General features: G+C 44.5%; 1 protein-coding gene across 2 annotated transcripts in view; it reads right to left on the bottom strand.

Moving 5' to 3' along the window:
• The window catches only part of AP2B1 (adaptor related protein complex 2 subunit beta 1), a 79713-nt gene that overhangs the window by 64069 nt on the left and 1904 nt on the right, over window positions 1-13740 (bottom strand). For both annotated transcript variants that reach the window (XM_080630334.1, XM_080630335.1), the window contains exons 2-5: window positions 11705-11762; window positions 9569-9674; window positions 7372-7507; window positions 6280-6525 (exon numbers count right to left, since the gene is read on the bottom strand). In XM_080630334.1, the coding sequence (XP_080486460.1) occupies window positions 6280-6525; window positions 7372-7507; window positions 9569-9674; window positions 11705-11741 (525 nt within the window). In that variant the 5' untranslated portion in view covers window positions 11742-11762. The remainder of the gene's footprint in view (window positions 1-6279; window positions 6526-7371; window positions 7508-9568; window positions 9675-11704; window positions 11763-13740) is intronic.

The raw sequence follows: 13740 nt of genomic DNA, 5'->3' as shown, positions 1-13740 counted from the left end.
GTGCTTGTCATTAGCTTGAAGTGTCTGTTCCAATTGAAAATGTAACATCTAGATACATGTCTATAAAGCTCTCCAACACTCTGATTGATATTAGAGATCCTGGAATGATCTATTCGGCAAGACTAACGCTTTGGGAATTAGACACATTAGTAGGAACTGGAAGGAGACAAGTCTCTGATGGATGGATTTGTCAATTAAGCTTTATAAATGAGAGGTCTGGGAGGAAAGACTCTGCAAACAGTCATGGGAATCCATGCATTATCATCCAAAATTCTTGTGTCTCTCTGCCAGAGCGCCAGTATTCCAAAGGCAAGGAAAAGCACAGCTTCTACAGGAAGTGCTCAAGCCCAGCATCCTTCATGCACAAGCCTACAAAACCTACCAATCAAACAAATAAGGTCCAACACACAGGCTTGGAATTCCCTCAGACCTGTTTAGGATGACAACCTGGACTAAAAACCAGCTACTCACTATGTCAGACTCCATCTTCCTCTGGAGAAGCAGCTGCAGGAGCTCAACCCAAAGCCAAAACTGAGTCTCCAGAGGCAGAGCGAGCAGGGACCGCATGGCTAACCTGAAGCTGTGCCATCGATTGCAGACAGCAGCTCTCCCTTCTCCTCCAGTTTAAATCTTTGCATTCTGACTGCTGCAACACACACTCATACAAGCTGGCTTCCGAACTCCTCTGGCAATCTCCCATGTTGCCCCTTTCAAGGCCCAACACAGACATGGTTGGGGGACTTCAAGATACAGCCCTCATTCTGTAGCACCTAGGTTGAAAAGAGGGATGTTTTCCAGCCAGGGTATCTTGGGGGCAGCCCCAGACTGATGACATGCTGCAGAGGCACAGCTCACAGCTCCTAGCAATATTCAACACTCCAGTAGGATTTGACTTTCCAAGTCCTTACAACCTTCATGAGCAGAAATCACAACCTCATCCAGCAGTGGTGGTTTACCCCTGGCACTAGATAAAACATCAGCTGTAGAGGGGAAAACACATAGCTGTGAAAATTCCAAGTTTCCCCATGAGGAACAAGTGCTTTCCTGTGCCCATGAAGAAGGTGGTGTTCCACTCCCTGCTCTCCAAGAACAGTCCCACATCCCAGACTGCCTCCTACAAAGTCCTTTTGGGACTCAGAGGACCACCAACAGCTTCTCAGCAAGAGGTTCATTTCTCAGCTTTATTACACAGAGGGACAGAATTCCTGCAAAGTACACAGTGGAAGACAGCCCAGGAGACAAAAAGCTGCTGCTGTTTCTGAACAGGTTTGTTCCTCAGGACATGATCTCAGACACATACTGCTTGCCAGCTAGTAGGAAAAAGAACAAAAGGAGGACCTTCTTCCTCCATAAGGTCAGCCAGGAAGCCTACACATACACTGTGAACTTGTGGCTGGCAGAGAAGGAACCTACACGTCTTGCTGTCACAGCAGGGAGGACAAGAGAGCACTGGGATTTAGATCACTACATTTTTAGTCTAGTCTGTGAACTACAGAAACTCAACCCTGCTGGAGGGAATTCTGATTAGATCAAGATGGACCTCACCAGCTCTCGTTGTCTGATCTCAATCGACTCCTTTCTAAGTACAGGTTAATGCTAAAGGAAAAAAAATACCCTGGCACAAGAAGAGAGTTTAATTATATTCCACACACTTGATGTATTTCCTAATCAGCTCCTTCTGTGATCTCAGGTTACTCTGTATTGATTCACAACAGTGTTTCTCCCATTAAGCTGGGATGTGTAGATGATGTAATACATGACATATTCTTGGGCAGCACATAAGTGCTATGTCCATGGAAACCCAGGAGCAGAACAGCCACACTTATGAAAGGTTTGGTTGTGCACATCACAGTGACAAAACAGAGCATAAGGAAGAAGAAATACTACAAAAAGCAATAAAAATCCCAACAGCACCTAGAAAAGAACTGGAAGAAGGTGACATCAACTTAACTTAAGCCATGTGGATAATAGGCAGATTGACAAGAAAGCTATTCTATGAGTTAAAAGGTACTCTAGAAGGTCAGGGATTGAAAATATTTTGAGAGAAAGGTCATTCCGTTCAAATACTAAAGACCAGGAAGGCTTAAGATGGATTTCCTCTTACGTTTTTCTGCCAATATTTACATTTCTGGAGAAAACCAAGTGCAGTGAAAAAAGCCAGGAGGCAACTAGTTACAAAATAAGGTGTCTATTGACAGCTCTGGTTCTGCTTTAAGCTGCTGCCATCTCGTGGTCCTGCTCTTCATCACCAGGGCCCAGCACCTGCAATGCTCCAAAGAGCAGCAGGGATTAGGTCTGAGTCACAAGTGTCAGACCAAGACAGTATCAACAGAACTTAAAAAGCATAAGGGTTTGTCCAGCACTCCAGAGACACCCTGGCCAACAGTAGGTGTGTAGCAGACCTGCTTCTCCCACCCCATTAATATTTCCTGCTGCTGCTGTTGCTACAGTGTTGTGCAGTAACCAGTGTGCAACCAGGAATACACAAAAACCCTGGGATATCACACAAACTGTATTTTGTAGGAACACAAGGATCATGGCAGGGCATCCCTTCTGAGTTGTACCACACCGAAATTACCAGCAAGAAAGGTCCTGAGGACTGAATAAGTGCAGCAGCACACCAACAACCAAAAGCAGGCTCTAGCTTTGCATCCATCCAGACCTGGTCCTGATGAGCTTCATGCAAGGAAATGCACAGCAAAGAAGGGTTTGCCTTAGACAGCTCTGGGAAGAAATGAGGGTTCCCTCTATGAATGGAAACTCACTGCCAGGATCCCAAGTGACAAAGGGCAGCCACAAGCATTTTAGGCCCATCTGTAAAATGAGATTAAAGACTCCATCCATAATCAAACTTGTGCAGTGTAACCACCCAGTAACTGAACCATACCCTTGTATGTGTTATTGGCCCACTGCCTGCCCAAGGTAAGATACCTCAGATAACTCAGCTGAAACATAGTAAGTCACTAAGCCATTTGGTAACTTGCCATGTATCAATATATATGCAATTAGAAGTTTCAGTTAATTCATCTAAGAGAAACTGCAAAGCTTCCACAGGCATTTCTCAGCAGAAGCTAATGAATCACCAGCCTCCGGTGTCAGTCCTTTTATCACAACTACAGCAGCTCATCTGCAACCCCTCAGCTCTGCAAAACACCACTGTATCTGAACAAAGGCCAAGCCCTGACAGTAAAAGCCCAGATAAAGAGGGAAAGTGCCATGGCTGTGGACCCACAGCACCTCAACAGCACTTGCCAGAACATTCCACGTTAATAAACTATTCGTCTGAATGTATGTATTTAAAAAAAAACCCAAACAAACTCAAATGTTTCTGACAAGGTCACCTCCAACTTAGACAGAGAATCATAGAATAGTTAAGGTTGGAAAGGATCTTAAGATCATCCCGTTCCAACCCCTTGCCATGGGCAGGGACACTTTCCACTAGAGCAGGCTGCTCCAAGCCCCGTCCAACCTGGCCTTGAACACTGCCAGGGATGGGGCATTCACCATCATTATGATGAGGGTGGTTTGAGCAGCTAGAAACCATGCACCCTGATCTCTGCACAATTACAAGGCAATTAGCAAGCCCCACATGGACTTTACTCTACCCAGCTAGAATGCTTAGTGCTTGCTCATGTGCTAGAGGCAGCCAATTACAAAACCATAATAAACCCCTTCTTAAATACTATTTTTCAACAGGAGGTTTTTATCTCCTGCTCAAAATCCTCACTTCTCAAAAGAGAGAACAAGTGTGGATTTCCTGCCTACAAAATTCTGCTTCATTAAGGTCTAATGTTGCTTATTTCCACAAGTCATCGAAAGAGGACGAACATTTATAATATAATTATGAGTGAGTTTAGAGAACAGGCTGCAATGATTGAGATGCTGGATTTACAGAGGAACAGGCCCTAAGGATGGATCCATCTGCACCATTCTTATCAGTAATCTTTCTTTTGATAGCCAATACTGATTCATACATTTTACTTAAAAAGAGCTTCCAGGCAGGCCTGCGTTCCACCTGATCATGGAGAAATACCTTCATAAATATCAACTTGTACACAAACAGAACTCAGCTGGTGAACACAACTGCTGGCCATCAGGAACCACCACTGGAGTTTCAGGAATGAGCTGGATGGTTTGACTGGGAAGGTGTGGATAGCTCTCGTACCTTTGAGGAAATCACTGTGCCACAAAGAAATGGATTTCAAAAGGGACCAAAGCAATAAACTTAACTAGAAGAAACGGCTGTATCTAAAACTGTAACTAGATTAAGTATTGTATGAAGTCAGCAGCTGTAAGAGCCCAAACCTGATAAAAGCTCTCCCCATGCACCCTTAAAAAGCAAAACCAGAATGCCCTGTTTACAGGAAAACCTGGGAAACCAGTACACTGAACTGCAGCCATGTGATCCTCTCAAAGCTTGATCTAAAACCACACCAAAGGCCTCTCTGTCACTATCACTCCTTCCAAACTGCATGCTCCTGGCTGGGAATCCTCAGCTTTGGGAAGAGCAGGCAAATACAACATGGGACAGGTATTGTGATCCCACACAGCTTCAGTAGCTGTAAGAGCTGCAAAGCTTTTGCTGTCCCAACTCATCCTCATTCCCACCAAGGAGCTCATTAGTTGCACTGCTGTTTTATTAGGAATCCCTACGCTACTATGGGAGGTTTATTTAGCAAACAGAGCATACACTGCCCTCTGATATTTCTCCTCTTCTCCTTTGATACTTCTTCTCATTTAAGTCAGTATTAAGTTAATGTACTTTTGATATTGGTGTTCTCCTAACAGCCAACAGTTCATTTACAAAAGTTAGTTCCATAGAGATCAACGAGCAGGAGCAAGCAAAACCATATTAATTTCCCTTTAGAACCACATCTTTTCAGCCTGAGCTCCTCCGCTCATCTCCATATGGCCGTAATCAGCAGAAGAAAATTAAACAGCTGGAACCAAGGCTAAGAGAAGAGTAGGTTATATCCCTGTCCAGAGCACACACCATTAGCGCCTGAGAGCCAGCGAATGTCAGGGGCCAGCATTTAAGCAGAACTGAAGCAGCTTTCAGTCCCATCAAATGCTTTCAGAGGCTGCAAGGATGTCCTCAACACTGAATTAAAAAAAGCAGGTGCTCCCCTATTAGCCTCTAAATTGCCTAGCCAGAGAGATCACCTTCAAGTAGTCATCAATATTCATGCAGAAACCTGGCATAGAAAAACATCAGGGAGGCATTCAAAAAGAACAGGAAAGAGCTGGATATCAGAGGCAACAGGCGCCTGTATCTTCTGATAGATACCAGTGCTCACAATCTTGTGCCTGTGAAGTCGGACACCTTTAGTCTTCCTGTCTCTAGAAAGCTGCAAGAAAAGCAGTCAGCAGCCTTCACTCTCCTACTAAAGGTGATGGCACCTTACCACCTGCACTTGATGTATCCAAACCTGCCCAAAGACAGCTATAACACGATGGCAATTTGCTTTCCATGGTTTGATTCATGCACCACAAAGAGTAGTTAGACCTGCCCAATAGTGTGAAATGATGTCTTTAAGCAGTCTTTTAGCTGCTTTAGATCTGTGCTCTAAAGGAGCTAAAAAAGCAGTCACATGCCTAAACTGAGTTAAACTGAGCTGCAGAAGTTTTAGTCCCTGCTAGGACTCACAGCAGTATCAGTATGCTCACTGGATTCCAGTAGATCACAGGAAAAACATAATGACAAAAGGATTATGCAGTAGTGCACTTTAATACGTTGGCCACCATCTTTTAGTTACAAAATAATAGTGGAAGATGCCTGCCATGGAAATGGACCCTTCCTCAACCACAGTGAAGTACTGATTTAGTAGGTAATTTACTCCTGTGAAATTCTTGGTCTTGATCTCCACCTTTCATGACTCATTTAACTTTATTAAACACACGAGCATTGATTTTTCTCCACTCATTACAGGCCACTGGATTTATCTGCATTAGTGAATGAATTAATCCATCGAATCTTACTCCAAAAAGAGCCAAAGCCTGCAGGAAAGCAATCACTATGAGCTGTCACCAAGGTAGCAGCATGAAGTATTTCTTGCTTTTCTGACTATCTGACCAGGAAGCTAAACATTCACGGCAGCATTCAGGCAAAAGCCCAAAGAGATCAAAGAAGAGAAGGTATTTCCTGCTTTCTGAGGCAACAAGTGTTCACTAACTAACACATACATCATGGAGCATCAGTTGCAACAAAAAAGACTTCACATTTCTTATTATCTGCCCACTGTGAACTTGAACAATGCACTGGGAGAACATGTACATTACCATGGGATTGGAGTCTGCAATCAGGTCACGCAGGGAATCCAGAAATCCTTGGTCCTCCACCATCTGGGCATTGATGTCATGCAGCTTTGCCACACAGACAGCTGCAGTCTTCCGTACATAAGGGTCTTCATCTTTCAGACACTTGCGAAGAGGCTCACACAAGTACTCTGTGATCTTGTCCACCCTGATGCATCCCATTGTACGTACAGCCAGGGCACGGATCAGAGGGTTCGGGTCTTCACAGTCCTGCAACACAACAAACACAGTAAGCAAATCTGCAGCACTAGCCACTGATACCTTCCCTGCAGCCAGAATCAGGCTATTCCTATTCAAAACAAAAGGCATTCTCTCTGATTACATGCTAAAACAAGGCAATTATTTCAGATCAGGGATAAAAGATGGAGCTTGCAGGTTCACAGAAACATTCTACACTACCTCAAGATGCTTTCAGGCTATGATAGCTTGTAAATTTGTGATCTCTGTGTCCCTTGGTTCTCTCAGGCAAAGCTTCTTTCAATATGATCTAGCAGCTACAGCTAAGCTAGACAGCTAGCTCTCACCACCCTAAAGCTAGCCACAGGCAACTTTCAAAGTAATACACTGGTTTCTAGCCTTATTGGTTTAAAGGAGCAAGAGAAGATTATGGAAAAATTAATCAACTAAACACAATGCAACAGTCATTAAGGGCTATTTCTCACAGGCCATCAGTTCTAGACATAAGCATCCCTGAAGTTTACAAAATATGAAGCAGAACACAAAGGCTAGCCTAGAGGTGCTTTTCTGATGAGGAAAAATTAAAAGCAGAAGGGAATGTAACACTTCATACTTCAAGACTACATAATTTTCCATACATCCAATCCACCTACATCTCTGAGCAACACTCCTCCAAAACAGTCTAGAAAAGGATGGCTGCAGAATGACCTACAAAAGCACAAGGTGCATTTACCTTCCACTATATACATTCCCTATAGTTGAAAAAACACCTTCAAAGCATGCAAGCAAAGTGACATATCTTACCAGTGCATTCAACACCTTGAACTGTGAACTGCATGTGAAGTGCTCAGCTAGTGCAGACTAGTGTCAACACTTTACCTTCACAAAGCTGTTGACAGCCATGATGGCCATATCTGGCTGACTTTTGGCATAGTTCATCAGGTAAAGGTAGACCAGCTTCTTTAACTCCAGGTTGTCAGTCTGCATGCAGTTCACAACATCAGGAAAGAGTGAGCTGCACAGACAAGGGAAAGCAAGAATAGAATCAGAGTAACTTAGGTTGGAAGAGATCATCAAGTCCAACCATTAACACAGCACTGCCAACACCACTACTAAATCATTGTCCTTTAAGTGCCACATCCATATATCTGTTAAACACCTCCAGGGATGGTGACTCTATCACTTCCCTGAGTAGTCTGTTCCAATGCTTGACAACTCTTTTGGTGAAGATACTTTTCCTAATATCCAGTCTAAACCTCCCCTGGCACAACTTAAGGCCATTTCCTCTTCTCCCATCATTTGTTTCTTGGGAGAAGAGACTCACCTTAAGGTCTCCCACAGACCTTCAGGCTAAACACCCCCAGCTCCCTCAGCTGCATCTCACATTGTGCTCTAGACCCTCCACCAGCTTCATTCCCTTCTCTGGACCTGCTCCAGCACCTCAATGTCTCTCTTGGAATGAAAGGCTTGAAACTGAACACCGGATTCGAGGTGCAGCCTCACCAATGCCCAGTACAAGGGGGACGATCACTGCCCCAGTTCTGCTGGTCACACTGGTGCTGACACAAGCCAGGATGCTCTTTGCCTTCTTGGCTACATGGGCACAGTCCTGGCTTATCCTCAGCTATCTGTTGACCAAAACCCCAAGGACATTTCCACCAGGCAGCTTCCCAGCCCCTCTTCCCCAAGTCTGCAGTGGTACATGGGGCTGTTGTGACTGAAGTGCAACACTGAGCCTTGGTGAACTTCGTACAAATTCACCACAACCCATCAATCCAGCCTGCCTTGGTCCCTCTGAAGAGCCTTCCTGCCCTCAAGCAGATCAACACTCCCACCCAAAACAAAGAAAAGCAGTGAGATTGTATGGTATGCAAAGGGGATAGATAGTAACACTATCAAGGAAGCTGGGAAAATTGGAGTTCCACTTTAAGTATCCTGCTGTGTAATGAGAGGTCAACTTCCCTCCCAAACCAGTTTGCGATGGCTTTTATAATAATCATTTAATCTCTTCTAGGGTTTTAATATGGGTCAGTTCTGGAACAAGTGAAAACTAATGCGATTTCCCAAAGGTGTTTCAACTGGGGAGTTCACCAAACAACAACATTCTGCCATGCCAGGCCTGGCAATGAACCCACTAGGAAAAGAAATGCTTAAAAACATTTCGGTAACGCAGGACACTTGCAAAGAGCTTGCAAATCTCAGCCTGCTAAACGCTACAGAGATTAGGAGCTTCAACACTGCCAAGCTGAGTTGCACGCAAAACTCAAGCAGCAATCAGTACACTGCTGATGGACTCAGGTAGTTACACAAGATCTGCAGCTCTCGGGTACACTGGAGAGAGCTAAAGGTGAAGGGCAAGTGCTGCTGGCCAAAAAACATTACTTTATCTTTCCTGCAGTTTATCTGCCCCTTCATTCTACGGTGAAGTCATGATGCTAAATTTGCAACCTTGTATTATTTCCATGGCAACAGAGCACAATGCCATGAATCCAGGACTACTGCGACTTTGTGGTAGACTCCAGTAACAGGATAAACTGGAAGGGACAAGCATTCACTGAAGCAAGTTTTTCTGGTTGTCTCAAAGACAGATAAAGTCTTGGGGACAGTGTTGCAGAAGGTAAATGCCTGTGTCCTTGAGTCGTCATGAGGCAAAGGGTCAGTTTTAAAATCACTTATGTTGAATGTAGCTTAAATTGATACTATGATAAGTAAGGCTAAGCAAAACACTTGGAATTGCCTTTCTAACATTAAAACACAAGCTACTAAGAAGTGAGAAAACATCATCTAAAGTCATGTACAAAATGGATGAATTCTCGATGAGTTTTTAAATAAAAAGGGCTATTGGCACCCCACTAAACCAGCACTGAAAACAGTTGGTTCTTTTGCTCTCAGTTAAAAGGAGGGAGCTTGAGAAAGCTATGGCTCAAGTACAGCACAGGCAAGGACACAGCCAGCCTCACTACCCAGCCACACTGGGATGACAGGCTCAGAGCTACCCCATGGAGATGTGTTGCTACACCCTACCAAGTTCCAGGACAACCAGAGCTGCTACAGGTGCAAGAAAAGCTGGGTTTACCTGACATCCTTCCCCACAGTCATGGCTGCAATAACCTTCTTCACAGCTTCTTTCCTCTTCTCTTTCTTCTCATTATTGAGTTCAGCCTTCAGTTCAAAAATTTCCCCTGGTAGAAGACAAAATAGACTGAGCCTCTTGGGAGCTGAAAAGGGTCTTGGTTTATGGATAAATCAAGAGTGACTTTTTACTTTCCCAGCCTCTTGTTCCCATAAAACCAGCACAGCATCTGTCAGACCTTATGGAGAATGTGCTTCAATGAGAAGCAAAGCTGCAGCACTCAAGATAATGATATAGGCTAACACCTTGCTAAGGGAAAAGCAGTTAACAAGAACCACACTGCATGTTGCAGCTCTCCCACTTCCAGAACATTAAATCACATCACTGCAGCGTCTGTTTCTCAGAGGCAACTATTATATAACTGGGATGGAAAGATATTTGGAGACACCAGATTCATGCCTGCAAGAACTAACTAACTAAGCTAGGAATTTTGCCCAGGCTTTCAACTTTGGCTCATGATCACCTGCTTCCAGTGAACGCAAAGAGAAGACAGCAGGCTGTGGTACAGCCCAAATGCTGTGATACACAGCAGCAGAAACAGGAATGCACAAATTTACTCCAGTGGAATAAATCCCTTCCAAGCTAGAGAGAGCTACTACTAACAAAATGGTGTAACACAACTTGCCTGGATTCTGAGGTTGCCAAAGCTGCCTTTTCCATGACACTAATTCTTCCAGATGCTAGTGTGTGGAATGTCAGTTCAGGCTGGATCATGAAAGCAGCAAAGCAAGCTTGCAAAATAAAGCAACACATGCAAAACTCTGCTTATGAGGCCTGTTCTAGATAAAGTGATGTGAGAAGGCTAATGCTTCTGTCTCACAGCTTTCCTCAAGAACGATGGTGGGCAGTATTCCTCACTGGAAGCCAAAGGCTGAAAACACACTGCAAATATCAAAATCTCTCCGATAAAACACATCCAAGCCCCTAACCTTCCATTCCTACACACCAGTGGCACTTTGTCACATCAGCAGCACTGATTACTGAAGAGCCTAACACAAAAAGACTAACAGGTACCTCAAAAAAGAAGAGGAGTTACTGTTCTGGAGAACACAGTGCAGTGAGCACTCGTCATACCTCCTGCCTGCCAGAGATACTCACATTACTCACACTGAGATCGTGTCCCAGCCGGAGCTGAGCCAGCAGCAGCGTGCCACTAAAGCTCAGAGAGTGCAGGCTGGCCTCTTGCAGCCACGGCAGAAAACCCCACCTTTAGGACTCAACTTACAGACCAGATTGCTCCTTAGAAAGATGTGAATTGCGTTTGCTTAATTTATGGGTTCATTCTGAAGCTTAATGAAATATAAATTGATCAGCACCGTAGTTTTTTCACTGGCAAACATTCACCAGAAACACTGAGCTGTTCTGAAAAGGAGAGCTTAATGTGAACCATTTTCCACATCTGCTGGAGAAGGATGAGCAACACCAGGTTTAAACTGCAGTCAGCAACAGTGTTCTGTTTGGGAACAGGTTAGAAGATAAAATCTGCCTGGGACAGATTCAGCAGAACAAGCCCTGCTCTGGAACAGGTGGATGGGTAAAAACATCCTCAAAGATCCTTTACAGGCTACCCCTTAAGGGCAGATTGTCCTGAAGTGAGGAGACCACCACGCCTACAGTAAAGCCAAGGGGAAGTCAGAGCACTGCAGCTTTGGAGGAAACAGTCATAGGAAATCCCATTAGCTGCAACAGCTCAATGTAGAGATGTACATTTATACCTTAAATAGTAAATGTCATCAACTTAATCCTGTGATGCCCAACAGAGAAACCATCCTCAGTCTTGAACGTGTAAGCCCATAACTAAAACTTTAACCACATCTGCACTCAAATCCCAATGTTTTGCTCTCTGATCCTTGATAAAGCAGCAATTGGGGTCATTTTGCACATCACAAAACCGTATATACATCAGTTTTGTCTTCTGTCACCATGTGACCTACTTGCAAAGTTTCTCCCTAGATGATTAAGATGAGAAACAGGGACAGAGCTAACAGAACAGCACAAGTTCTTCCGCATGCAGTTAAAAAAGCTGGGTAAAAATAGCCACCCACCACCTCCAATCCACCACAGCAGCTTAACACTAACCTTTTTTATTGGTCGTGAAGTATTTGGAGTCCGTCATGGTTCCAGTTCCTTACGACACCTGGGGAGAAGAATAAATAAAGGAAGAAGCAGTCAGACAGCACTGACAACACCCAGTTTGCAAGGCAGGAACTCAGAGGAAGGATGGCTGGTGAGTGTGCAACATAAAGGGAAGCAGCAAACGCTTTATATCCACAGGCACAAGTTTCACAATCTTCATTCTGCACCTGCTGCTGCTATTACTTGGCAAACCCAGGGATTTAAAGGGCTCAGATGAACAATGTGAGTGAAAACACCACAGCCTGAGGTGGGCAGGCTGGGAAAGCAGCGATGCTCAGCCCAGCTTTTCAAACTCTCAGTCTTGGAAGAGGAAAAGAGGTTTTTAATTCCCTATAACCAGCAGATCCTGACATGTTCTGCCGCTGCCTTTCCCCCAGGTTCACCATTTCGTTTGCCATAAAAAGCACTGCACATTTAATATCTCGACTGGAAGCGAGAAGTCCATGATGCAGACAAAGGAAACTGTCAACTCCCCCTAACGATAGTTCCCTGTGTTGCATCTTGATGGAAGGAGCAATTAACCCTACTTGCAACACCCACTCCGAGGCCCTTTCATTTCTTTCCCTCCTTTTGTTCTCAAGAGATGCAAAGCAGTTGTTTGCAATGAAAAGCCATTACTTTTCAGTTCTCCCAAGCCTGAAATCGAAATCTTTCTCTGCCAAGAGCTGACATCCCACCTCTGACACACACACAAGCTGATTATTTCAGTGCTGCACTTCAGATTTGTGGACAGGACTAACAAACGCTGCTGGGTCAGCAAGTGCTTAAGAGCTATGAGAATGGTCTCACCAGCACTTTCCTTGTTCCAGAGAACTGAATTATTAATACTTTAGAATATAGGGATTGCCCAAATGTACGTGGATATCCATCATTTTATCCTTACAACTGCCAGCTCCATGGTAAACATGACTCAAACAATTTTCAGCTGAACTGAAAAACAAGCAAAGGAGCGGGCGGTTTTAGTGCTTTTGGTGGAACAGTGCATCAGTACTAAGAATCTATGACTCTAAAACTATCCAAAGAAAAGGGTTTTCCCACCTCTTCCCTCCTTTTTCTTTTTTCCCAATGCCCCTTCTCTTGTACATACTTCCATGACCTTAAACGTTATCAGCAAAGCAGCAAGTCATCTGTTCCCTAAACACTGCCTGTCTTGCCTCTAAACCTTGCAGCTCTTGCTGGCTCAGCACAGAAGGACAAGCACAGCTTTGAACTCCAAGACACTGCCCAGCAGCAGCACGACCGGCTTGCTGTTTCTTAACACTTTCCTTCCTCATCCTTTAACCAACCCCAACACCACTGCCATTCTTTTCTACTCTTATTCCTCTTGACCAGCTCAATTCCTCAGCAGTTCAATTCCCAGCAGCAGCAGCTGAGGGGGAATGCCATGATTTCTACCACCTTTAATGTGCTCTACAGCCATGCAGAGCTCTCGTCATCTTGTCCCACTGCCAAGCAGCCAGATGAGAAGCAACCTGTTGCTTTGCCCAGCTCCCCAGAGCTCCATCCTGCCCTGTGCCTGTGTGGTTACCACCTCATCCCAATGAGGCAGCATGACTGGGTTTGGTTTGATTTTCATCTCCCTTTCTGCTCCTGCCAAGCTGGAGAACAAAACTATGCCTGGGGAGAGGTCTGGAAGTACATTCCTCCTGCAGGAGAGGTTTGCCCTCCTTCCAAAACAGAGGCTGGGGTGGGACAGCTGCAGGAACTACGGCACTGCAATCTTTCCAGCTAAAATATCACAGCATCCTGAAAGCCAAAGCTGTTGTGGGTCTTGGTTTATGACTAAGACCAGACCCCATGTTCAGCTGCAATGCTACTGCTGACAAAATCTTTCAGATTTGAGCCCAGCTTAAAAGATGACCTAAAATACTTTACGAGAGTGTTTGGTACAGTGCAACGCAAAAGGCATTGAACACAACCTTGCTGTTCTTTATTTGCCCTGTATGTGGATTTATCAACCCGGGTCACACATCTCAGCT

Source organism: Psittacula echo, assembly GCF_963264785.1.
Source record: "Psittacula echo genome assembly, chromosome: 15".
Classification (NCBI taxonomy): Eukaryota; Metazoa; Chordata; class Aves; order Psittaciformes; family Psittacidae; genus Psittacula; species Psittacula echo.
The sequence above is the reverse complement of the archived record's forward strand: the minus strand, read 5'-3'. Positions and strand labels throughout refer to the sequence as shown.